General features: G+C 47.1%; 7 protein-coding genes across 7 annotated transcripts; 5 read left to right on the forward strand and 2 right to left on the reverse strand.

The window, feature by feature from the left end:
* Positions 1-353: 353 nt before the first annotated feature.
* On the forward strand, positions 354-2506 carry GLAREA_01030 (arsenite efflux transporter ArsB-like, putative; the record flags this gene model as incomplete). Its single annotated transcript, XM_008085788.1, has 2 exons — positions 354-441; positions 498-2506. The coding sequence occupies 2 exons, from the start codon at positions 354-356 to the stop codon at positions 2504-2506; spliced, it is 2097 nt and encodes a 698-aa protein (XP_008083979.1).
* A 1400-nt stretch (positions 2507-3906) lies between these two features.
* Positions 3907-5099, reverse strand: GLAREA_01031 (uncharacterized protein; the record flags this gene model as incomplete). The annotated part of the gene is made up of 3 exons (XM_008085789.1): positions 3907-4436; positions 4541-4883; positions 4932-5099. 3 exons carry the CDS (start codon positions 5097-5099, stop codon positions 3907-3909), a joined length of 1041 nt encoding a protein of 346 aa, XP_008083980.1.
* Positions 5100-6349: 1250 nt separating this feature from the next.
* GLAREA_01032 (Formin homology 2 (FH2)) lies at positions 6350-11617 on the forward strand (the record flags this gene model as incomplete). The annotated part of the gene is made up of 3 exons (XM_008085790.1): positions 6350-9659; positions 9701-9973; positions 10029-11617. 3 exons carry the CDS (start codon positions 6350-6352, stop codon positions 11615-11617), a joined length of 5172 nt encoding a protein of 1723 aa, XP_008083981.1.
* A 1359-nt stretch (positions 11618-12976) lies between these two features.
* On the forward strand, positions 12977-16370 carry GLAREA_01033 (uncharacterized protein; the record flags this gene model as incomplete). Its single annotated transcript, XM_008085791.1, has 9 exons — positions 12977-13376; positions 13442-13506; positions 13643-13734; positions 13783-13886; positions 14057-14175; positions 14226-14901; positions 15034-15053; positions 15494-15743; positions 16087-16370. 9 exons carry the CDS (start codon positions 12977-12979, stop codon positions 16368-16370), a joined length of 2010 nt encoding a protein of 669 aa, XP_008083982.1.
* A 743-nt stretch (positions 16371-17113) lies between these two features.
* On the forward strand, positions 17114-19277 carry GLAREA_01034 (uncharacterized protein; the record flags this gene model as incomplete). Its single annotated transcript, XM_008085792.1, has 7 exons — positions 17114-17379; positions 17434-17537; positions 17587-17776; positions 17823-17941; positions 17999-18081; positions 18179-18349; positions 18402-19277. The coding sequence occupies 7 exons, from the start codon at positions 17114-17116 to the stop codon at positions 19275-19277; spliced, it is 1809 nt and encodes a 602-aa protein (XP_008083983.1).
* An 815-nt stretch (positions 19278-20092) lies between these two features.
* Positions 20093-22175, forward strand: GLAREA_01035 (uncharacterized protein; the record flags this gene model as incomplete). The annotated part of the gene is made up of 7 exons (XM_008085793.1): positions 20093-20735; positions 20789-20969; positions 21016-21134; positions 21183-21289; positions 21343-21513; positions 21571-21775; positions 21841-22175. The coding sequence occupies 7 exons, from the start codon at positions 20093-20095 to the stop codon at positions 22173-22175; spliced, it is 1761 nt and encodes a 586-aa protein (XP_008083984.1).
* A 412-nt stretch (positions 22176-22587) lies between these two features.
* Positions 22588-24826, reverse strand: GLAREA_01036 (MFS general substrate transporter; the record flags this gene model as incomplete). Its single annotated transcript, XM_008085794.1, has 12 exons — positions 22588-22774; positions 22849-23409; positions 23474-23662; positions 23714-23886; positions 23937-24108; positions 24156-24226; positions 24277-24353; positions 24407-24453; positions 24506-24551; positions 24603-24662; positions 24713-24732; positions 24783-24826. The coding sequence occupies 12 exons, from the start codon at positions 24824-24826 to the stop codon at positions 22588-22590; spliced, it is 1647 nt and encodes a 548-aa protein (XP_008083985.1).
* Between the last annotated feature and the right edge of the window lie 813 nt (positions 24827-25639).

Here is a 25639-nt window from a genome sequence, read left to right on the forward strand (position 1 = left end):
GGGTTTTGCCCTGCCAATCACAAGCAGCACGTGGGGCGCAATTGGGGCTCAGTACGAAGCTTGGATAGAGCTGGAGTACAACACGATGTTTTCTGACACTCAAAATCTTCACATTCATTCTTGCCCTAATACATGACTGCGCCTCTTTCTACTGCGTTGTCCGGGTTTCGCAGTTGGTTCTGAATCCTGCATCTGCATTCACAACATATCTGACAACCAAGATCATAATGACAGTTTCGACCCGGGGACTTGCAACTCCAGCATCATGAGAGTAGACATCTGATGATCTTTGGAAATATATCACTAGGAGTGCGGTCGCTACCGCTCTTGAAGAGACTCATTCCACAGCCATAATGGTCGAAAAAGAACCCATAGATCTTGATACCAGCAAGATCAAGGAATGGAAATCCATTGTGACACTTCTTGTCTTCATCATTACGAGTAAGTTTCCAGGACTGATACGGATCATGCAAAACTAATGCCACTTGCTCATTTAGATCTCATTGTATTATTTCCGTTTCATGTTCCCATCTATATTCCTCGAAAGTTGTCAAATGCCTTTTTGGATACCTGTAGCAGACTTCGGATCATCTCGCCAAGACAAGACCCTCATCATGATCACGAGGATGGCCAACACGAGCAGCTCTCAAGTCTTGTACGACTAGAGTTTCCTATGAACTTTGTCACCGCGCCAATCATAGCAGACCTCTTCTTGCTTGCTATCATAGCCATTGGTCGCAAAGAGGTTCACGATGGCACGATTGGAGCGAATCACATTTCTCCTATTGAGATTATGGCCTTCTTCCTCACCTTGGCTTATATCGCCATCTCAATTGATGCATCTGGACTTATCAGATACCTAGCATTCAAAGTGCTTCAAAAAGGAGGTGGAGTTGGACATAGGCTCTTTTTCTACCTGTATGCATTCTTCTTCCTCTTGGGCAGCTTCATTGGCAACGATCCGATCATCTTGTCAGGAACAGCATTTCTAGCATACATGACCCGTGTGTCAAGTAACATCGTCCACCCAAGAGCTTGGATTTACACTCAATTCGCAATCGCCAACATAGCTTCGGCTATTCTGGTTTCCTCGAACCCGACCAACCTCGTCCTCGCTGGAGCCTTCAACATCAAATTTATCAACTACACGGCTAATATGATCGTACCGGTAATTTCAACAGCTATTATTCTGTTTCCGTTTTTACTATATATTGTATTCGCTGATGAGTCACTTATTCCCTTTTCCATTAAGATGCACGAGCTTTCAGCTGAGGCGCAAGCGAAAGCTCCGGTCAATCCCAACATTCCAAATGCTCGAGGACTTGCAGAAGAGCAAGAAAAGTCTCTTGCCAACGACGAAGAAGGACAACTGTTATCACTCGAAGAAATTATGAATCCGTTTCTAGACAAGGGCGGCGCAGCATTTGGAGCAGTTTTAATGGCTGCCACGCTCGTCACGATTTTAGCTGTGAACGCAGCAAGCCCAGGAGCAGGCAAAGAACGTCCGGTGTATGAGATTACTTTACCAGCTGCATTCATAATGTTTGTATGGGATATCGGTTTCGGCTGGCATCATCGCCGCGAGACTCGAAAAATCGCACAAGACGGCCGGCAGGAAGTTGAATATGCGAGAGCTGAGGCGGCAGCGCTCAAGGAAATGAGGGACGAGGAAGAGGAGGAAGCTGCACGTCTATCCTCGCAGCAAGAAAAACAAGAATCCACCATATCTCAGTCAGATAGCTCAAACGGCACAACCGACATTTCAAACCAAAACGATAAAATTACCATAATAACCGACCACACCACCCCCTCCGACATCGAACTCTCCACCCTCCCAACCACCAAACCCTCCCTCCAAGACCGCATCGCCCGTCACCTCGCCCAAAACCACTCCCCCGCCCCCGCAACCCTCACAACCCTCCTCAGCAAAACCCACCGCTGGTCCCAAGAAACCTTCCCCACCTGCACCGCAGTAGTAGCCCACCTCCCCTTCGCCCTCGTCCCCTTCGCCTTCGCCATGTTCATCCTGGTCCAAGCCCTCGTCACCAAAGGCTGGGTCCCCGTCTTCGCCTACGGCTGGGACCACTGGGTATCGAAAACCGGCACCGTAGGCTCCATCGCCGGCATGGGATTCCTCTCCGTGATCCTCTGTAATTTCGCGGGCACGAACATCGGTACCACGATCCTGCTCTCCCGCGTTATACAGTCCTGGGAGGAAATCCATAAGATCTCCGGGGTGCCGATCACGGATCGTACGTTTTGGGCGACGGTGTATGCCATGGCTATCGGTGTTAATTACGGCGCGTTTAGTACGGCGTTTAGTGCCTCCCTCGCCGGCCTGCTTTGGAGGGATATCCTCGCGCGCAAGCATATTAGGGTTAGGAGGTTGGATTTCGCGAGGGTAAATTTGCCGATTATTGCGATTGCGATGGTTGTTGGGTGTGTGGTGCTTGTTGGGCAGGTTTATGTGGTTAGGGGGGATAAGGGTCATGTACCGATTCGTTAGGAGGGCTTGGATAGGGGAAGGGTGAAAGTGAGGGTTGGTTGGAGAGGATAAGGATATTTCATGGGCAGATGGGTGTTTGTATCTTGGATTTAGAGCGTATATAACTTTCACGACATATCAATCACAAATTGTTACCGATCCCAGATCCACAGCAGCGAGATCCAAGGCCATAACGACACGTGCTACATAGATCCTAGGCATGATTTTCAGGCTGAAGAAGCAGATTTCATGTACTAGAAGATATACTTAAAACTTCTCTCTAGTTCCTCATCATCTTATATTTTAGAATATTTGTATATCTTATCTCTCTTAACCTTCGTGTTCTTATATCCGAGTGGTATCCGATTATCTACACATCACTCTACCTCTAATACCTGTACTCAACCCTCAGACGCCAGAACACCCCATTCCACCAAACCCCGTCCTCGACTTTCTAAACCTGTAGTCTGCAAACACCTATAATGACCCCAGATATATACATCCAGCATCTATCTTCGCAGTCATAAGAGCGACCTTTTCATCACAAAACCACGTGATCATCCCCCCCTTCCCCCTAGACACATGACCCCTAAATGTCTCACACCAATCATTCTCACCCTCACAATCCGTACCACCCACCACAGCCCAACGCACCCGCGGACGCACCCGCGGACGACAAAATGAGTAGCAGTCACCTACCCGCAAAATTTAGACTACTTAACAAGTCGACTTCGAATAGAGCTTCAAGTCTTATTTCCTTAAAACGGTTGACGAAATAGTCATAATGTTCTAAGTTAATCCACTAAATTACGATATCTCGTCAACTCGGTCGAAGAACTTTTCTGGTTCGACTACGAGTACTGCCACTTATTTTTTCCTCCGCGAGACACCCTTATCTCAAGCTACCATACGCATTCCAGAGTACCGAGCCTAATCAGCCTTATCTGCAAGTGCGCATGTCTCGGACCCTTAAACCTGTGAGCCACATAGCCATGCCCAGAGATCATACGCAATTTCACATGTGCGCGCGGAGGGGACAGGTGATAGATGACTGGGGAGCTGTGGCATGAATAAATATCATGGAAAGGCACCTTCAGGCTCTCTAGGTTCGAAGGCTTCTTTTGATTTACTCTGCTATCGAGAGAAAGCTACAAAGATGTACAGAATCCGCTTCACCCCGCCGTTTCCACTTTGGCGGAACCCGTGGTCGAAACCAGAACTCAACACGACCACCATTCCATCACCACCACGTACACGTTCTCCTTCCCCTTTCACGCTCCCTCCACCTCTATCTCCAGCTCGCACCTCCATCCCGATAACCTGCACAATCTGCTCCCATCCCCTCAACACGCCGCATCCCTCCGGCGTGTGCGAACACCCCCTGATTCTCCCCTGCGGTCACACGTTCGGCTCCCTCTGCATCATCCGGTGGCTCGAGAACGAGTCTCCGCACAAGAACTGTCCGGAATGTAGACGGGTGATGGTGTATCGGGTGTGTGGGCATTTGATCCGGCCTTGTTTGGTGGAAAGAGCGCCGGCGGTTGTAAGGGAGGAGAATATGCCGGAACGGTGTGTAGTTTGTAGGGGGGGTGAGGTGGTGGAAGGACGGTTGAATGAGTTGAGGGAACGGAGAGAGAGGGAGCTGGAGGAGGGTGGGGTTTGTGGGTTTTGGGTTGGGCGAGGGGGGGTGGTGAGGGAGGCGTGGTGGAAGGAGGTGGATGATTTGAGGGTTGAGTTGGAGAGGGAGAGGGTGGAGTGGTAGGTGATGTTGGATTTTGAGCGGGGCGGAGTGGTATTTGGACTTGATCGAGGGGTTTGGATTCGAGCTCTTGTATTGGCGTTTGGAGTTTTATACCCATGCATGTTGTGTTTTTCATGATATCTCGATTAGTCGCTGGCCGTGTAGGCGAGTGTTTAGGTGTCGCTGGATCGAATAGCGCTGGAAGACCTGCTTTCACCGCGTTACAATTCGAGGCTCGTTATCTCTTTCTCGTTCGTTTTCATCGTCGCTGTCATCTTTGAATCCTTCCTCCAGATCCCGACTCACTCTCCTACCATCATCATCTCTCCCTCTTCTCGCGTCCAAAGATAACGCTTCTCTTCGTCGCTCATCCACATCGAATAATTCCTCTCCTTCGTTTTCATCAAAATCGCTTCCGCCGTCCTCCGCGCTCACAGTGTAACGATTCTGATTAAAGTGTTCCTGCCACCTTGAAGGGATCAGTAATCCAATAAGCGCGCTTTGTATCTTCTGTCTCCACGAGGTCGTCTGTGTAGAAATCGTATCGAGTGGAAGGTAATTGCTATATCTTCCTCGGTACCGCTTCCATATCGGTACTAATAGATATGAAATTATGAGGTACAGGATGAGAGAGATTATCGCCGGCACGATCAATGTCTGAATTGGTCAGCTAAATCCGCGCACTATGCTCCCTATTCCTCATACCTTAATGACAGAGAATGTCGCACCCATTCTGCCCTGTGTTTCTTCCTCGTTCCCTGCGGAGTTTGGCGCAGGGTGTGGAAGCTGGATTTCCTCTTCAGCTCTTGGATTCCAGCTTGTTGCACGACTTGTGATGGAGCTGAGAGACCACGCAGCGGAAGTGACGCGCATTCGGGCTGAAAGTGCTACTATTGTTGTCGATTATAGACGGCGATGTGTCCAATGATTTCTAGGGAATGACGAACTCGATATTTGTGTCTTATTTGTGTAATTCGAATGGGCGCTTGGTTGGACAATGTCGATGTTGTGTAGAGGTGGAGCTGCCAGTTGAGGCTACTCTTCACTCAGGGTCTCGATCGGTACTTCGCTAATGTCTGGACCCGTTGCTGCATGAGGTTAAAGCGACAGCCAGTATAAATCTGGGTCAGTATGGAATTGCCAGGATTTTTATACTGGTGAATAAAATTGAAAATTAGGAAGTTTTAAAAAAACTCATGCAAGTCATTAAAACCGGTACAAGATCGAAGAGGAGTCAAATATCAAGCAGAGGCTCAAAATGTGATTGTATCTTTCTTCCTCGTAGCCTTGTCATGCCGCTTTCGTAGCCTTCCCCTTACTCTTCGACGGGCACCATTAAAGGAGAAGCCCGCCGGCTGTGATTCCTCCTCCGCGCTAGTTAAAATAACATACGGACCATTAGAAATAACCGCCAGCATACAAATCTGGAACACACTCCTTTGATTCTCGCATCGTCTTTTTGAGTTTTGTTTCCTCGAGACTTTCCCCACCTAGTCAGTGTCATATATCAGATTTTCGCTATCGGTATCGTGTTTTTGTTTCATGCAACTGTGCCCGAGAAACGTGTTTTAGGAGGTGCTGCAGTCTCCCGTTTCAGCCTTTGCCCACATTATTGACCATTTGCCTTTGACAAGGGGTCAATCACAACCGGTCATAGCACAATCATATCTCCATTTCTCCAGATTTCCTTCATCGATTATCTAGCAAGAGGGAGAATATCAACAACATATCTGCACCGGACGAAATATTCGCGCGCCGCAGACGTGCAGTCGAGGGTACGTAGATCTGCACCTGCAAACCGAACCTCGAAAGAAGGGTCGGCGCCTCACCCGTCGAGGAGATCTTTGAACGTCGCAGCGTTGCAAATCGTTCATGCTAACTATTGCCTGCATTGCAGACACATCTGCCGACGACGATATCACGATTCGGACCTCACTTGAAGTGGACAGTCAAGAGGAGGCATGGTTCACAACACGTGGGTAGGAGAACATTGCTGAAGGAGAGAAGAGGAATAAGGAAACCGGCGCACCGGCGCATCGTTACCATCTGGGAGATTGGGATACCGGGCCCACGTATAATACGCATATTACTGCCCGAAACGTTCCAACTAGACTCGTACGATCATGTCCGCAAACGCCGACAAGACCAGACAGTCTTCTGGCGGTAAATCATCATTCTTCTCACGGAGTAGCAAGAAGGACAAACGGAACGCCAGCGATGAAGCAAAGTATCTTGGGGGTGAATTGGATAAAGTGGGATCTACCAGCTCGAGGACTTCACGCCATACAACAAGATCTTCGATCGCGTCAATAGACCGACCTGATTCCCCTGGAGGGGACCAGAGGGGCTTGAGTATGATGGCAGGAGTGATCACATCGATACCTTACGACTCAGTTTCCGCCGATAGCAAATCGCCAATACCTGTTGATTACCTGCCGAGGAGCGACCAGATGCCAATGCGAAAAGAGCCGTTACCACATCATTTGAATAAAGCTGCGGGGGACTACCATCAATACCCTTCGATCGATCCCAGCACAATGCAGAATGGTAGCTCTCATCCAACAGGCCCACGGCCTCCCCCGAATGTTGGCAATGTCACAATGGCGTCAACTGGAGATAGGAGGACGGCTTTACAGCAGTGGGGACCAAGTAGGGGGAGTACAGCGAGCACCATACAGCATAATCCGCGATACGATTCGATCTCAACTAACAATTCTTCTGCGTACGGACGAAGCTCGATCGATCAATCGAGTATGGACTCCAGCACTGAACGCTCAAGTGTTTTCTCTTCTGGCAGCTCCTCGAAGACGGCCATGCCTAATTCCTATTCCAACAGTTCCTTATCACCATCTTACCCACCGAGTGGTCGCGAGTCGCATCGACTTACCAAATTTCCCTCGCCTCATGATTCGAGATTCAGTTCTACACTCTCATTAGGCAGTTCCCATGACTCTTTTAATCTTAATCGGCCTACAGATGACAGAGTGATCGAGGAGCAATTTTTGGCCTTGATGCAAAAACGAGGATGGCACAACCTACCGGATCAAGCTAGACGGCAGATGATGGCATATCCAGCCGCAAAGAAATGGACGCTGGTTCATCAGGATCGATTGACGGAATGGCAAGGTGAACAAAAGCGACGGACGACACAGAGATATACTGGACAGTACGGAAATGCCATGGAGATGATTATGAATGCAGAAGAAGAGGGAACGCCGGAATGGTTCGTGAGGAAAGTTATGGATAACAGCATTTCGGCAAAGCAGTTGCAAAGTCTGGCTGTAAGTCTGAGAACACAACCTATTGGATGGGTGAAGACGTTCGTGGAATGCCAGGGTCAAGTTGCCTTGACAAATGTACTTGGGAAAATTAATCGACGGCAAGCGCAAGGTCCGGCGCCTGCTGATGGTACTACGAGTGAAAAGGATTTGGATCGAGAGTACGACATAGTCAAGTGCTTGAAAGCTCTAATGAACAACAAGTTTGGAGCCGACGATGCGTTAACACACCAAGGCGTAATCGTCTCATTAGCAAGCTCCTTGATATCACCTCGCTTAACGACACGAAAACTTGTCTCTGAGGTATTAACATTCTTGTGCCATTGGGCTGATGGACAAGGTCACCTCAAAGTTATCCAGGCGATGGACTTTGTCAAAAACCAAAATGGAGAGAACGGCCGATTCGATGCTTGGATGCGTGTTGTTGAGGTCACTGTTGATGGTCGAGGAAAGATGGGTAGTCTTGTTGGTGCCAGCGAAGAGCTTAGAAGCGGTGGTATTGGAATGGAGAACCTACTCATGGAATACGCCGTAGCCACTCTGTTCTTGATCAATATGATTGTCGACGCTCCGGAACGAGATCTCCAATTACGAGTCCATATTCGGGCTCAATTTACATCATGTGGTATCAAACGGATTTTGCTGAAGATGGAGGGCTTCCAGTACGACGTTATAGACAAACAGATTGAGCGCTTCAGAACGAATGAGGCTATCGATTATGAGGATCTTCTGGAGCGCGATAATAGCAGCATGAAAGATAGTATAGAGGGCGAGGTCAAAGATTTGAGTGACCCAGCTCAAATCGTCGACGCTATCATGTCAAAAATTCAGGGCAGTCGCACACAGGACTATTTCGTTTCAGCTATGCAGCATCTTCTGCTCATACGGGAGAGCGATGGCGAAGAACGTCTACGCATGTTCCAGCTTGTGGATTCCATGCTTAGCTATGTGGCCATGGACAGACGACTACCGGATCTAGATCTCAAACAAAGTCTGAACTTGACTGTCCAGAATTTACTCGATAAACTCCATACCGATTCGGAAGCGAGACAGGCAATGGATGAGTCTCTGGAAGCCCGTCAAATTGCCGACTCTGCTATGGCTGAGCGCGATGAGATGAAAGCTCAGATCGAACTTGGGGCCGAAGGAATGGTAGCGAAGCTTCAGAAACAAATAGAGGAGCAGACACAATTTATTGAGCTTCAACATCGACAAATAGAGGCTGCGAAGAGTGAGGTTGATAACCTCCAGACTATCCGCGCCAAAGAAGCCCAGCGTAACGAGCTCGAGACGAGAGAATTATATCTCATGCTTCGTGACGCGCAAGACATTGCTGCTTCGAATGCTGCCAAGGGCGCTGCAGCAGGAGTCTTTGATAGTGACCCATCTCATCAAAATGGCATACTTGATCGTGAGAAACTCATGGACCGTCTGGAAATGCAAATCGAGCGTCAAAAGACACAGTTCAAATTGGAAGGTAGAGTTTGGGGCGACGCCGTTGGTCCTTCGGATCGTCTCCGCGCACTTCGTGAGGAGATGGATGGCGATGCAGAGCCAGCTGCTGCTGGAGTCGCCGCACCAGGCAATAGGGACTTTGCGAACAGCATGCTGGGAAGTGTTTCCCGACAGACCAGAATACCACGAAAGCCTGTTCGCTCCTCGCAAGACCAAGAAGCTCTACTTGCTGAAGAAGACGAGGAGGCCACAGTCTATGAAAAACCTCGGATAGTCGAGATGAAGAGGCCAAAACAGGCTCCTGGATATCTAGATGAAATGACCTCAAAGGTCAAGCGAATAGATGCTAGTGATGATGAGGATGGGGATGGTGTTACGACCGGGCCTTCACATCCAAGTCTCGAGTCCGAATCACCGAAAACGCCAAATGATGAGGGTATACCCCCATCGGTTCCTCCAAAGATACCCACTGCACCTCCACCACCCTCATTTAATGGCCCTCCTCCCCCACCTCCGCCTCCTCCACCACCACCGATGCCAGGACAGATGCCAGGCTTCAACGGTCCACCCCCACCGCCTCCCCCTCCTCCCCCACCTCCAGGGTTTTTCTGGTGGTCCTCCCCCACCGCCTCCTCCTCCCCCCTATGCCTGGAACTCCTGGAATGGCTCCTCCGCCGCCACCGCCTCCCCCTGGCAAAATGTCTGGAGGTTTCTTGGCCCAGCAGCCCTCTTATAGCGCAGGTCCGTCCTTGGGTCTTCCTGTTATGAGACCCAAGATCAAGCTGAAGGCTCTCCATTGGGAGAAGGTTGATACTCCTATGACTACACATTGGGCGGCGCATGCACCGACTCTTGCTGAAAAGGAGGCAAAGTATGCCGAATTGACTAGGAAGGGTGTGCTCACTGAGGTTGAGAAGCTTTTCATGGCCAAAGAGATCAAGCAGCTTGGCAAGGGTACTGGCAAGAAGACAGACAAAAAACAAGTCATCTCGAGTGATCTAATGAGGAACTTTCGTAAGCGTCGCCTGTTCGTATTTCGTTCTATTAATCATGTATTAACACAGTTTAGAAATTTCCCTTGCCAAGTTCTCTAACTATCCTGTGGATAAGATCGTTCAAATGATCATACACTGTGAAAAAGAAGTCCTGGATAACTCTGTTGTCATGGAGTTCCTATTAAAGGACGACATGTGTAACATTCCAGAAAATACCACGAAGCTCATGGCCCCTTATGCAAAAGATTGGACTGGACCAAATGCTTTGAAGGAAGAACGGGAAATGGATCCTTCGGAATTGACTCGAGAGGATCAAATTTACCTCCAGACAGCATATGAACTTCACCACTACTGGAAATCGAGGATACGAGCGCTTAGCCTCACGAGATCATTCGAGACAGAATATGACGAGATATCCTTCAAACTCAAGCAAGTTGTCAGCGTCGCAGACTCATTGCGTGATTCAGTGTCACTGATGAACGTCATGGGTTTGATTCTTGATATCGGTAACTACATGAACGATTCGAACAAGCAGGCTAGTGGTTTCAAGCTGAGCTCTCTTGCGCGACTTGGAATGGTCAAGGATGACAAGAATGAATCGACTTTCGCTGATCTGGTTGAAAGAATTGTTCGAACCCAATATCCAGAGTGGGAGAACTTTGTTGATGACATCGGTGGTGTTGTTACTGCTCAAAAGCTCAATGTGGAACAATTGCAGCAAGATGCCAAGAGATACATCGACAACATCAAGAACGTACAAATGTCTCTCGATTCTGGTAATTTGAGCGATCCAAAGAAATTCCACCCACAAGATCGCGTCAGCCAGGTTGTGCTGCGATCAATGAAAGATGCTCGTAGAAAGGCCGAGCAGATGCAACTCTATCTCGAGGACATGGTACGAACATATGATGATATCATGGTCTTTTACGGCGAAGATCCAGCCGACGAGAACAACAGACGTGACTTTTTCGCCAAGTTGGCAATGTTCGTGAACGAATGGAAAAAGTCCAGAGAGAAGAACATCCAACTAGAAGCGACCAAGAAACGGAACGAGGCATCTATGAAACGAAAACACGCCCAACTCAAAGTCAACGGCACATCAGACCCCAACGTGCCTCACTCCCCAAGCTCAACCGGTGCCATGGATTCTCTCCTCGAGAAACTTCGTGCCGCCGCTCCACAAGCACGCGACCAACGCGATCGCAGAAGACGAGCGCGTCTTCAAAACCGTCACCAAGTCCGTGTCGCATCAGGCCAGAAAATCCCCGACCCCGACGAGATTCCTGAAGCCGAAGAGGGCTTACTAAGTCCCGACGCTGCTAGCGAAGGGTTAATGAGTCCTGATACCGTCAAGACCGAGGGCTCAGAAGACGATATCGCCGAACGCGCAGCGTCGTTACTCAAGGGTATGCGGGGCAACGACGGCGCTGAAGATGCGGAAGGCGCAGATCGTCGACGGAGTAAACGCCGCGAGAACGCGGATGAGGAACGGCAGCGGAGGAGAGAACGCAGGAAGAAAGCTAGCAGTCAGAGTGAAGCGCTGCAGGATGGGGAGGGGATCCCAGAGGAGGGCGAGGGCAGTGTCGAGGCTACGACGCCGACGACGTTGGTCAGTCCGCCGAGTCCTGAGGGGAGTGAGATGAAACCTATTGAGGTTGATTGAATGGCTGTACTGTGATTCAACCGTGAAATAGGGAAGGAGTGGCGAGGGGAAGGGGGTGAATATGGAGACAGGCTTGAAGGGGTGGAGGGATACGTAATGTTTATTACTTCTTCGTAGAGCATGTGTTCTGATACCGTTGTGGTGGTGGTGCGTGGTTTAATACATACCCCAGAAGCTTCTTCTTTTAGTTTATATGTTTATATTGGACTACCTTTTTTTCTGAATCGCAACGTCTTGAGGTCCGGGTTAGACATCGCTGTCTTCGTACTGTGCTGTTGAAGCAAACAGAATACCCATATACTGATATGCTTACATTTCTAGATCTTAGAAATTCTGTTTTGGGGAAATTGCAGCGAAATGTCACTCAATTATTAGGGCAGCACTCAGGGAGTTATGCAACTTGTTCATTATGTGCGAGGTAGAATAGCATAGATATAGAGAGTTGAGTAAAACACGAAGCCTGGAGGTAGGTTTTGTGGGCTACCAGCTGATAGGATGTTCAGACTACGTAGGTATACGTTCATACGTAAAGAATAAATGTTCCAACTCTTTGGAGGAGATCTTTCGTCGATACTACTGCAAGTGTAGACCTCAGCAGTTCTGTCCGTCGCCAGCTTCCTCGAATATGTTCCAGGTCTTTAGGCAAATGCTTGAAAACGCATTTGAACACATCGAAAATCCTATAGAGTGCAAGAGTTTTGGGCTTTGAAATTTTTAGAAGATTAACCTTTTGTAACCTGCAGTCTTTGAAAAGGTTTGTTTCTACTATGCCCAGGTGGTTCCTTTCTCCTTCTTGGTTACCGAGACCACGCTTCGTCGCTTAAAGTAGATGTCTACAGCTCATGGACTTCGTCACCTTTGCACACTTCGAAAACTTCAGACGGCCTCATTCTCAGCCCCGAAGCCTGTCGATAAATTTACCGCCGCGATCTTGATTGGCCGATAAATTTGGTTTAGGTTATGAGGTATTGACTTGTTGATATGGTGTGGTGTGGTTAGGCACGAGTAAGTCGATCGTCAGAGATAAACACTGACGGTATGGGGGAGTCGTTCGAACTGAATTTCGAAGAATCTACAAGAACCTCAAAAGTTTTCTGACTTTTTGTAGCAGATTATAGACAAATCGGATGAATCTAATTTGCGACGGTTTGGAGGAGATCGCGCTATTGTTGACAACTGCACACTTCGATTTCTCGCGGATTCTCAAGGCCGCCAAACTCGAGTTTGCTTTCACGGTCTGGTTCAACGTATGCGAGTTTCCAGTAGAACAACCATACGAATCTTTATCCCCTGTCTGGGTCGCGTTTACGCAAATACATAAAGTTTGCAACGAGTCGACAACCCGAGTCAAAGGCTGCTATGGCGATCTTGTCAGGAAGAGCAGATGGATCCAACGAAGTTGAAGTGCGTGTTAAGAGATGGCCGGAGGATACATATTTCGAAGAATATATTAAGACAGGGGATCGTGAGAAAGCGACTGCAACAGCTTGCGAAAGATACATCGTGCCTGAACCTGGGAAGCAGTATATTATTGAGGTGGTGTTAAAGGCGGGATACGACTTTAATTGTCAAGAAGTGAGGATCGAGTTGTTTTTTCCCGGCATCGAGAAAGAAGTCTCGAAGCTCAGAATTTTTTACCCAGGACCCTGCGTTGGTGTTTCACCAGATCGTAAGTACACTTTGATAGGTACGAACAAATTCGAGGTCGATGGAAGGATATCCTCTGGTGCTCGCTTTGTCTTCAACGCTGTCTCTATAGGTATGCTCTATTGTAACCCACTGATTAATTTGCTTCTTCAATGGAGTTGACTGATAGGTAAAAAGATGAAAAGCTGGATGACGAAAGTGACCTGCTGGGTATTATCCCCAAGAGTTTGGCAAGTTTCCAAGTAAGAGTTAGTCGTATATTTTTTGACACAGTTCCAATGACACGCGTGGAATTTCAAAAGCGAATAGAAGAGGAAAAGGAAGAGGCAAGAAGATTCATTCACTGGCATCCCTCTTCAGCTAACATTTATATGGCAGCTTCAACAAATTACTCACGCGAACGGTCCTTGGAACGCCAAATTAGTGGATAAGGAAAGTTACAAAAAACATGGAATTACTAGTACAACAAAGTTCGAAATCAGTCCAAAAACACGTCTATTTTGCTGACTTTATGTTAGGCTTATTGGTGGGAATCAACTGAAACTAGAGAGGAACAACGCATGGATGAGGAACATAATCTACGATGCAGTGCTTAAGTACAACTTTTATCACCGTGGCTCAGGTATGATGAAGCAAGTCTCTTTTTTGGCAAAACGATATATGCTGACATCCGATTAAACTTTATGGATCATGTGAATATTATTCCATACCCCCCACCACTATATACTTTCAGCTGGGAGGCTCTGCAAGATCGAGAAAGAAAGATAGCTTTTCGCGATATACAAGATGCAGTGAAAGAGACAGTGATGGCTGGCGGTAGCGTCACCAATCCGCTCAGTAACCCTCGCGATCATTTACAGTGGGCGTTCCTAGATGTGTGGGAACGAAGAGCAGCATTTATGCGACTACAAGTACATTACTTATATTTTATACCGTGTGGCACGACGCTGATACTTTCCAGGAGTTGTATAAGGAATATCAACGTGGCGAGGTACGTAGCGTAGTTGAGCATGCACCAGCAGCGAGAGTGATCAGTCTACTTGACGACACAGAAGATGGGGTGGATATCGGTCGAAAGGCCGCTGAGAAATACCGCGAATCTTCAGCCTCAATCATTTCTCTGGTGGGTAATGGAAAAGTCCAACACCGTCGACAACCAAAAGAGTCACGATCTCGGCAGCCAAAATCGGAAATTTTTGCGATCAAAGCAGAAGCTGACACACGGAATGGAAATATCCCAGTAGACTTAACTACTGTTACACCAAAAACTTTCAAAAGAGAACATTCTGCAACCCCTATCAAACAAGAGCTCATCGACATCGACAGCATTGATGTATCGAAGATCAAAATATTTCAAGCTTCCACGATCAAGCGAGACTTGGACGACGAGGATCGCAGGAAAAGAATCAAACTTGAAGATTCTGCGGAGTCTGGTCTCCCAATACTCGATGACATCGTAGTGTATGATGATCAAGAGAATTTGAAGCAGGATGATACGGATGCTGAACAGGTTCTACCTTCTACGGAGTCAGAAGAAGAAGCCTTCGCGAAGGAACAAGAAGCTCAGATTGCGGAAATCGATAGGCAGATGGCCGAGCTACAAGCGCAACAGAAGGCGGATTTTGAGAAATTGTTGAGTAAATACTGAACAATGGTCTTCGAAAAGGATTCAGGAATAGGGTGTAGTGTATTATGCAATTTGTGCATCTAGGTGGTGGGGTGATGATTTAAGATGTTTATGGCTTTGCTGATAGTGTGCTCATTTGTAGATCATGGCGCTGATAGCTACGTATAATCATATAAATATGATCAAAGTTTGCTTCCTGTACATGTTCCGCGATTTCTCTGACAATCCATTCCCCTTACATCCCACACGAAATTCTCGCTTACTGAATCACCACTAAGGGACAGGAACTCTCATCACTCAGCTTATGATGACGACATAACAGATAATTTTGTTCAGTGATCGTTCGTAGCCGTGTCAAGATGACACCATCCTTTCGATTTCTAAGCACTTCAATACCAAAAGTCGCCGTGAAGTGTCCGCTCACGTGATTTACCTTCTCGTTCTGCAATTATTGTTGTTTGGATTACAAAAGTTGGAGATGGGAGGAGGTATAAGTATATCAGTAATAGCTCTTTCGCCTTACCCTTTGCTTCTCAACAAGCACATCACAGCGTTGACAGATCAACCCGCTTCCATCTTTCCCAAACACTAACTAACCGAAGCTTAAATGTCAATACCACCACTTCAAGAACGCTCAAGAGAGGAGATTGAGAGATGGATTCTTGATGTACCACTCCCAACCATCTTCTTATTTCTCTCTCCATCCTCTTTCTCTTCCTCTCCATCCATCTCTCATGCCAATAACAGAACCTAGTTCCACAAATCCTCAGATTCCCTCTCAACATCCACCCTCTCCCAATTTTATCGTCCAGATTCGACGCTGCAATTCGGAAATCTTCCTCGCTTCGAGAGGTTTGAGAAGATTAAAAGTTTCCTTGATGGGGCGTTTGAGGGGTTGAAGGGGATTAGGCATAGGCTGATTGATGTTGGTATGTCGACTTCATGATTTCCTTCCCTTCCACGACTAGTGGGTGGCACACTTCTCTGCACACCTAAGAACTTCGAAAGCAGTAGTATAGTCAAATGTTGTGTTTTTGTTGATATCATAGAGGCGTGGGCTATGGTTTGATTGGAAAGAATTTTGTTTTAGATGTTCTTTCGTTGTTTAATCTTGGTTGTGGTTTCTGGCTAAGCGGGAGATTATCACACTCACTGGTGCCTTTTCCTCTAGTTTGCTATTGCTGATCCAGAATAGATATCGCGGGTGATAGGATTTGGATTACTTGTACGATTACGTATGTTGTGAAGGGTGATAGTGAGGGGGTGGAGATTACGATTCCTGCGGCGGGAGTGTTTTCGTTAGTTGCGGGGATGGAGGTGGAAGGAGAGGATGGAAAGGGTGATGTGGGTGATGGGGAAGGTGAAGGGGAGGAAGGGACGTGGAAGCCGATTATCAAGAGATTTGAGTGTTTTTTGGATTTGAGTCCTGTGAGGGAGAGGGGGGAGATTGTTGCGGGGATGGTTGGAGAAGGAGTGTGATGATTCATGGGAGTGTTGAGAATTGTTATGGTGCTGGTGGTGTTAAATATGAACGTCTGATCAGCCTATCTCAAAGCAGTCCTCACTTCCTTTGTATTAAAGACCATGAGCATCTCACCATCGATGATTAACTCTCATCAAGATTCTCTATCGAAGAGATTATACTTCGCCTTCATTTAAATTGCTAACAAAAACAATCTACAACTTCCTTTTCATTCGAGCTGCCTTTTCTTCTTTTGTTCTGAATACCACAATCGTTTGTTTCGCGACAACCATTCTTCTCAAAGCGACTCATAGTTTCACGCTTCACTTTCAGATGTTGGTATTGTTCTTCATTTTCTAGACTTCAGCTTTCGAATGGTTTGTTTCTCAACTATTCTGGTTTATTGACTAGCTTACGCGATCGGAATATCTAGCTCGATCTATCTTGTTCTCAATAGCTTCTTCACATCAACTTTTGATCATCGCAATTACCGATAGCATCGCCTTGTCTTCACAACCCTCCGTTGAGCTTCTGACCTTCTATTCTCTTTCTGGGAATAACTCCCCTGATTTCTCGAGATCGAGGCAGAGTCGACCCAAATTATCTTTCTTCGATCTATATTCATCTCGAATTTGCTTGACCACAGATTTTCACCATATTACATTCCTTCATCACCAGATTATTAAGTTGCTTTGAATTTATTTCACGATTATCTCATACCTCGGAAGAATTACTCAACATTGCTTCAGGACTTTCCATCATGGTGGTGCTCCATACCAGCGATGGTGACATCGAAGTCCGCCTCGTTAAGCTTGATAGCGATACCGAAAGTTTTGAAGAATACGGTTACGTGGATGAGCTAGACTTTGATATTGATTCAGATGAAGCTATCAAGTCAGTCAAACGTTTGATAGTCGCTCAAGAAGTGTGTTATGGTATTGAAGTCACTTTAAAGAAGGGATTTCGGCATGGTATTTACATTGGAGGGTTTTTCCTTAAGCTTGATGATGTAGCTTCGGGGAAGGAGTTTTTCTAGACAGGCATATTTGTAGAATCTCGCCAAGGAAAAAGGTCAAGCAGAATGGACGACGAGGAAGTTTTCAGAATTGAGAAGATTCCTCAAGTAATGTTAGAAGGGGAGGTAAGGAACGATGTCAGCCTTGCATTTCATGCGTTAAATCCAGGTATGTAAGGACCACCACTGAGTAATATGCCAATCTTACAATAGTACAGAAGACAATATTAGCGATGATCTCAACGATGCACAGCTTGGAAGCTTGAAGGTCACGATCGTTAGACTTGGAAAACTTCGGGAAACAGGAGCCATATTATCCAGTCATGTCTCAGTGCCAGACATGACCAAGCGCCGGGACGATACTGGTCAAGTTAATTACAACAAAAGAGGAGTAACTCACGATATTAGGTAAGTCTGTATGCTTATCTCCTGCCATTTTATTAACAGAGGCTAGCTTCATAGGAGGAACGAGCAATGACAAAAGCAGCTTGACAGCGGGCACGACCGTCAAGAATCTTGTTAATTCTGACACTCGTGAAAGCTATGAAGTTATATTCATTCCCAGAGCAGCTAGTAAGAAATGCTTGATTTCTCACATATTTTTGATCATAGCGAGCTGAACAGAAATAGGTTATTTAGAGCAAAAGAATATGTTCGAAATTGAGAAAACCCCAATCGAGCTTCATCATCGGCCTTGGACTTTGGTGCCTATAGTAAGAAAGGAAATGTGCTTCATAGAACTTCAAGTATGCTAAAACATTATATCCCGTAAGCACTGATGTTGTTAAACTACGCTGACAGGACTCTTAGATCGAGGACCAAAGACTCACTGTGGCGCACAAAATTTCTCTTGCTGGTGAGGAAGCCAACACTGAGGAGATTCGAAGACAAATCCTTCATGAGGGTGTTCGCCCAAACAAGTGGCGAAAGTGGAGTCAACTCATGGCGAGGGAGCGACCAATTCTCTACAAAGAACTCCAGGTAAAGATAGCCCTTAACCTTGACATAAATGAAAAGCTGAATTCAACGTAAGCAACGTCTGCAATACTTCTGGAGAGGAGAAATCCCACCAGAAGAACAACCTTTACCAAGCATCCGGAAGGCCCAAGAACGACCACGCTCGCCTGAAGCAGAACCAATAAGAGCTGTTACCATTAAAGAAGAAGAGCCTGAGGACCAAGCACAACCAATCATCCAGAAATCCGGAGAACATCCTCTAGCAGATATCCAAAAGCCCTCAGAACACTCTCGCTCCCTCGAAGCAGAAACTGCAAGTGCTGTTACCATCAAAGAAGAAGAACCAGAAGATCAAGCACCACCAATTAACCAGGAATCAGGAGAGAAATCCGGCTCAGTTGAAGTTGTAGCGGAAAAAACTCTTACCATTAAAGAAGAGCCACAAGAGATTCTTATAGGACCGCCCAAAAAATGGACAGGCAAACCGGTAGTGATCTCATTACTTTCAGATTCCGAACACGAGCAACCAACCTCAAGGTCTAACAATCCATCCACAAAAAGAAGCAAAAGTGCAAAAGCTGCACCACGCATTAAATCAGAACCTACAAACATCCCTTCGTTTGACACGACATCCTCCCAAGCACCTATACCAACCCCAGGAGGAGTCCTCTCTGTCACCAGTGCCGATAACCCAGCCAAACGTATCAAAGTCGAATCCGAGGCATCACAACCCAGTCCAAGCCGAGCGGGTGCTGACACCAAAAGTCTCGCCTCTGATGTGAACTTAAGGAGATTGAAGGACGAAGACGAGGAACTAGAGGCGGAACTAGCTGCCGCGCAGAGAGTCTCAGCATTGCTTGAGAAACGTAGGGAGAAGAAGGCAAGAATTGCGGCTATAGAGGAGGAACGGCGCAGTGTCATTGATACTCCGAGTGTGAGAGGGCTAGATTGAGATAGTTGGGTTGTGAATATGTAGTTGTGATTTGCTGGGGCTTCACCTTACCAACCAAATGGGTAGGAATGGGTCTGGTTAAGGGTTGGCAGCGGTTTCTTGATTCATGACAGAAACTTTTATATCAGACCGTGACTTTGATATCCAATCCATAAAGAATTTCAAATTGTGCATAATCTCAGATGTGATGTGTGTATTGGACTAATATTGGACTTCCTCATCGCTCCTGTCGCTCCTGCCTTCGTTGCTCAAGCGAGGGAAGCTAGCCACTTGTTCTGGAAGGTGACCTCCTAGAACTTCTTTCCTCATGTTTCCATCACTTTCTCTACAATAAGCCAACCCAAGAAACATCTCTCAGTTCCGAGTTCGCTTTCGAGGATTTCCTTTGGTTACCAACAATAATTGTTCATCAAAATTTTGTCACCGCCAGAGATACAGATCTGCTTCGACATTTTGACCTACCATTAGTACTTCGTCCTCACCTTTGTCTATCCTATGCTGTTCATACAGAATCTTGTCATATCTCCGAACATCAATTGATATTCAAAAACACAATTCGATCACCGTCAACTTCACAGCTGGCCATTTTTTAGCTTCAAGATATCGTGTTGACATCAACGTTCATGTTTACCAACGCAACGACCCAGCATCACTGAGCATCGATGCTCACGGCCAAATTATCTACTCCAAACATTCCTGCACTGAATGTACTCCCAACTCCCAAATTCCAGCCTCGATTGTCTCCATCTATTCCGAAGACTCACTTTCCATCACAATTCATCTAGCAACATACTTAAATCACCACCTATTCAAATATGGTATTGTTTCCAGCGGACGGGGGCCTCATCGAAGTGCGACTTGTCAAACTCACCGGAGACAATGCAAAAGCCGGCTACTTTGAGGAATATGCTTCTATCAAAGAGCGGGACCCGTTTGACGATGCGAAGGTTTTTAGAAGACATCGTTCTTCAGATGACAAAAATTGCATCGTTGACGAGGACTTAATTGGCAATGATGAATCTGACATTGTAGGAGGCCTTGATGGAAATGCTTCACATAATGGGGACAACTCTAGCCAAGGGGCAGACAACGGTGATGGGCAGGACACCAATAACGACGATAAATCCGATGGCCTATCAGAAAACGTCGGGGAGAAGAAAACGCCAGGTTTAGAACTAAAGCGTTTCATTGTGGCTCAAGAAGCATGCTATGGCGTGGAAATTACCTTGAGGAAAGGCTTTTCACATGGTCGTTACTATGGAGGCTTTACCTTGATTTTAATAGATTTAGAGAGTGACAAAGTTCTCTACAACGAACGTATCTTTGAGAAATCCCTCCAAAGATCGTACAGAGCGCTTGAGAAACACGAGCGATTTACAGTAAAAACACTACCTGCAGGAATTGTAGGCGGGGAGTTAAAAGTAAATGTTGCGCTTGCTTTTCACGCAATGAATCCAGGTATGGTTGAACTGTACTCCATACCATACTTAAACCACACTTACATGAAATAGATGAGAAGTCAGAAGACTCCCAAGATGTTGACGTATTCGCCGGATTGAGAGTCCAAATCCACCGTTTCGGACGAATTCTGGCGCAGAAGCCCACAATGTTTGAACTTGACGGTATGACTAATACGCATCAGAACATTGCACAAAAGCTCCACGGCAAACCTGGAATAACAAAGGGGCTAAGGTATGGGCTTGTACTCAACAATCTATGCTTTTGCTAATTGCAGCAGTCTGAGTGGTGGGCATAATGTGGAAGACGAACACGCAGCAAGACGTCGAACACCCTATTACTGGATTACAACGGAAATTGAGCAGACTTTAAAAATCGATTACTTTCCCAGGGCGGCTGGTAAGCAAAATCAGAATTTGTTGAAATATGTAAGCTCAATTTAGACAGATTACTTGGAAAGAAACGGGTTTGAAAAGACTCCGATAAAGCTTGAGCGTCGACCATGGGATTGTTTGAGCGTGGAGGAGAGACCAGGTTGCTTTCGAAAGCTTCAAGTAGGTTTCATCAATTCACGTGTAGTTCCCGATAATTACTAAAACAGACAAAGCTGGAAGATCAAAGGCGCGAAAGAGATCACGAAATTGTACTAGCGGAATTAGAAGCCCATACTGGTAGAATCCGGGGACGAATACTGGACGAAGGAATATGTCCCAACAAGTGGCGCTCCTGGGCCTTGCTCATGAGGCGTGAGCGACCACTTGTATTTATGGAGCTTCAGGTAATTGCGCCACGACATACGCTCTTTGACACGACCATAGACTAACAGGTTTATAAGAAGCGTTTGCGTTACTTCTGGAAGGGCGAAATTCCACCAGAGGATTTGCGCGAGATTAAGCTCCTAGAAAGCAGGAAGAGACAAGCCACCTCTGGAGAGAAGCCAGAAGTTTATCATACTGAAAAAGAGAAGCAAGGAGAAAGCAGCGGCCACGGACAACCCGAAACGATATCTTTGCTCTCAGATTCAGAGGACGAACAAATATGTTCACGAACAAAAGCCCCATGGCAACAGCAACAATCGAAGCAGAGCCTACAGAGATCCAAACAGTCGAACATGTAGTACCTTCACTACCGGCTCCCAGGAGAGCAAACTCGGTCATTGACGAACAACGCCCAGCTAAGCGTATCAAGCTCGAGCCGGCATCGAATAATCAAATGTTTCCCGTTAACCTAAGTCAATTCAATGCCAATACCTCAAGCTCCTCCTCCGAGACAAATCTGAGAAGATTGAAGCAAAGAGCTAGAGAGTTGGAGGAAGGACTTATTGCTGCGCAGACAGTTGCAGATATGCTTCGGGCGAGGAATGAGATGAACGCTAGAATTGCAGCGATGGAGGAGGAAGAGGAGAGGAGACCTTCTGATGGAAGAAGTACGATTGGATGAACTGGAACATGATTGCAGATTGGTGAATGTTAGCGGTTATGAGTTTTTCGAGATTTGATCGCAATTTGATCATAGGGCGATATTTCACAGAAACGGAACAAGAAGCCTTGATTTGGCGATAAGATCATCGATTGTCTTCAATGATGAACTTGGTTTGCCGCTGAGTTGAGGATCTCGAGATATCACTGGGGATTAGCAGGCATAAAGCTTTTATTTCCACAGCTAGATGATATCACAAAAATTCACAAAAGCGATGCAAGAGAAGCTCATTGCATAAAAGTCCCTTCAAGGTATTCATATTCACTGTAATTATCATTACCCAACCCCTCCCCCCTCTCATCCTCCCCCCTCCACCACAATCCCCAAAATATCCCCCCAAAAACACCTCTACCTCTACCACCAAACCACTCATCTAAAGTCGGACCTCACGGGTATTCTTATCACCATGCTCCACATGCGACACCGCAGCCGCGTTCTTGTGGTCTCCATGTGGCACATTTGCCGTCGTCTCGTGGATCTCAACTGGAGCGCGGTGAGCCTCCTCATCAGCAATGTTCTTCTCCTTGACCATGTCCGTGACGCCGAAGAGGTCGTCCATCCTGTGGTATTAATTAGCATGATTTCCTTTATAAGATAGTATGGATGGTGGGAAGTGGTGGAGGGGGAAACATACTTCTCCAAACTCAAACCCTTCGTTTCAGGAACGAGGAACCAGACGAAGAAGAACATGCTAAAGCAGAACGCGCCGAAGATGAAGTAAGTGCCGTATCCATTCTTGCCGACATTCTTCAGCATATGCGGCACCGCCTGCGCGACGACGAAGTTGAAGAGCCATTGCGTGGACGCGGCGATAGCGACGTTCATGGCGCGCAGACGCGCGGTAGGGATTTCAGACACGATGATCCAGCAGCAAGGACCCCATCCGAATTGGAAGAATGCGGCGAAGAGGAAGATGCAGGTGAGTGCGAAGTAGCCGACGGCGGGGATGGGCTGGCCTTTGACGGGTGGGTTGAAGCGGACGTAGAAACCGATGACGAACATGGCGAGGCCTTGGGCGATGGAGGTCCAGAGGAGGGAGCGGCGACGGCCGAGGGAGTCGGCGGCGAGAAGGAGGAAGGCGGCGCAGGTTACCATCTTGACGACGCCGTAGATGCCGGTTGCGAAGAGTCCTTTTTGGGCTTCTGGAATGCCGAGGTTGAGGAAGATAAGGGGTGCGTAGTAGTTGATGGCGTTGCTGGTGAGTGTTAGGAGAAGTGAAACGTGAAGAGAGGGCTAGATTAGAGAAAATGGTGACTTACGTTCCAGTCATTTGTTGACAGACCATAAGACCGATAGAGACGAGAGCACGCTTGCGGTTACCAGAGATGAGCCACATTTCCTTCTGGAGATCCCAGAAACCGGCACCGCCAATCAAAGCACGCTCGTTCTCGAGTTGTTCTCTCATCTCATCAAGTTCCATCTGGACGTATCCGTGGTCTGGTGGCAAGCTTCATCTTGTTAGAAAGGCTCCGAGAAGGTATTCACGGGATATAGCTTACTTGCGAAGTCTAGCCAAAACAGAGGTGGCCTTCTCCCAGTTGTCGGCGCGGGCGAGCCATCTTGGAGATTCGTTGCAGAAGAGAATACCGATGAAAAGGCATACGGCTGGAAGACCTTGTAGTGCCAAAGGGACTTGCCATTGAGCATTGCCCTTGAGGTTTCCAAGTGTTCCCTGTGATGAATGTGAGCTCGGTCAGTTCGTACAAGATGTTTGAAGCTTACGTAGTTGACCCAGAAACTAAGCATGACACCAGTTGCGATGAAGAGTTGATAGATACCAGTCAGACCACCACGGATTGCTCGTGGCGCGTTCTCACTGACGTATAATGGCGTAAGCATACTAGCAGCTCCAACACCGAAACCAGCGATCAAACGACCGACGTAAAGTGCAGAACTAGACAGATTAGCTATATTCGATTGTTTCATCGTCAGAAACCTTACATGTGTCCATCTGAAGCTGTCTGAATAACAATTCCAGCAATAGCGATACCAGAAGCAACCATCAACGAGGGCTAAGTTTTCATTAGCACTAACTCCTAGGGTCGCTATCTGGGATTCCTACCTTGCGGCCAAATTTATCTGCAGCCCAGTATGCGACGAGAGATCCGAAGAAGCATCCAGCTTGGAGTACACTGACGACTGTGAATTATATTAGCGTTTTCTCATATGACTAAATCGACTCAGGTACTCACTGTTGCTCTGAAGATTGGCGGCGGTCTTTGGGGTGATTCCGTACATCCTAAATTCAGTTAGCATTTGCATGCCACTGACTTCAACTGATATTGCCATACTTCATGAATGTGGGCATGACGAGAATACCACCAATGGAACCAATGTCTATCTGCATGTCAGCCTATCAATCGCGAACGAGGGGGGAGCTCGTCTAACCCCATCCGAACAACATGCCACCGAAACAGGCACTGGCAGATAAGAAAAAGACCTTCCATCCTTCGAATATGTTAATATCGGTTTTGAGCAATTCGGAATTCGAGAGTTACCGTAGATTTGGGGAGGGTCGCTGTTGTTGGATTAGTAATAGGCCAACTGATACTTCATAGCGAAACTCACTTTCTCATCGCCTCATTCTTGACAACCTTCTGGAGTAAACCCATCTTGATGTTTTCTTTCGAACGTCTCCTAGATTCTTTGCGTAGTGAAGTTGAGGAGATGGTACTTCAAGACCAGTGTTCGTGAATAGGAAGAGGTTGATGGAGGGGAGGCATGGGATAATATTTATTCTCAGATTCACCCACTGGGTCAACGGACAAGACTACCCACATCGAGCTCGTAACAGGGAAGCACTCGGTCGATCCTAGTGCAGAAGAGAATAGAGTTGATCTGGATAATGCCTGCTGGAGAATACCCATCCAATCAAGGCGCGGATAAACGTCGACCCCAGCGACTATAGCTCGCCGGAAAAAATGAATTGTAACCCACGTCCCCTCGAAGGTTCCCCGCTTAGAGTGAACGCAAGACGGACAGATGCACGTACAGGATATTGTGGGACGACTGAATTGAGATGCTGGGGGTGATGGGGCCCTCCACACTCCTCGAGCAGCTCTGGGGTATGGGGTCCGGGGTACGAAGGCGAATCGGCTCGTCAACGACATCCAACGACCCAAAACCCGCGCCCAGAGATCTGGTCACTCAAAGCGTGGTGTTTGATTATCAGGTAAATGAAGCAGCCACTTCTGTGCCTCTTCTTGGTATTCGAATTCTGATCACGGCTATTGATGGAAACAATTTTCCTGCTCTGCGAAGCTTTACACGTGCTGTCTGGGCAGGAATGCCATGTGGCTTTAGTGGCTTCTGCCGTGCGACAACCAAGACAACACCAAGACAAAACCAAGGCTGATTGCTTTGAATTCAATTATCCACGAACCAGAACACTGGAAACATTGTACGCAAGAAGTGAGAAGCAGGAG

The sequence above is a fragment of the Glarea lozoyensis genome, assembly GCF_000409485.1.
Source record: "Glarea lozoyensis ATCC 20868 chromosome Unknown GLAREA3, whole genome shotgun sequence".
Taxonomy (NCBI): Eukaryota; Fungi; Ascomycota; class Leotiomycetes; order Helotiales; family Helotiaceae; genus Glarea; species Glarea lozoyensis.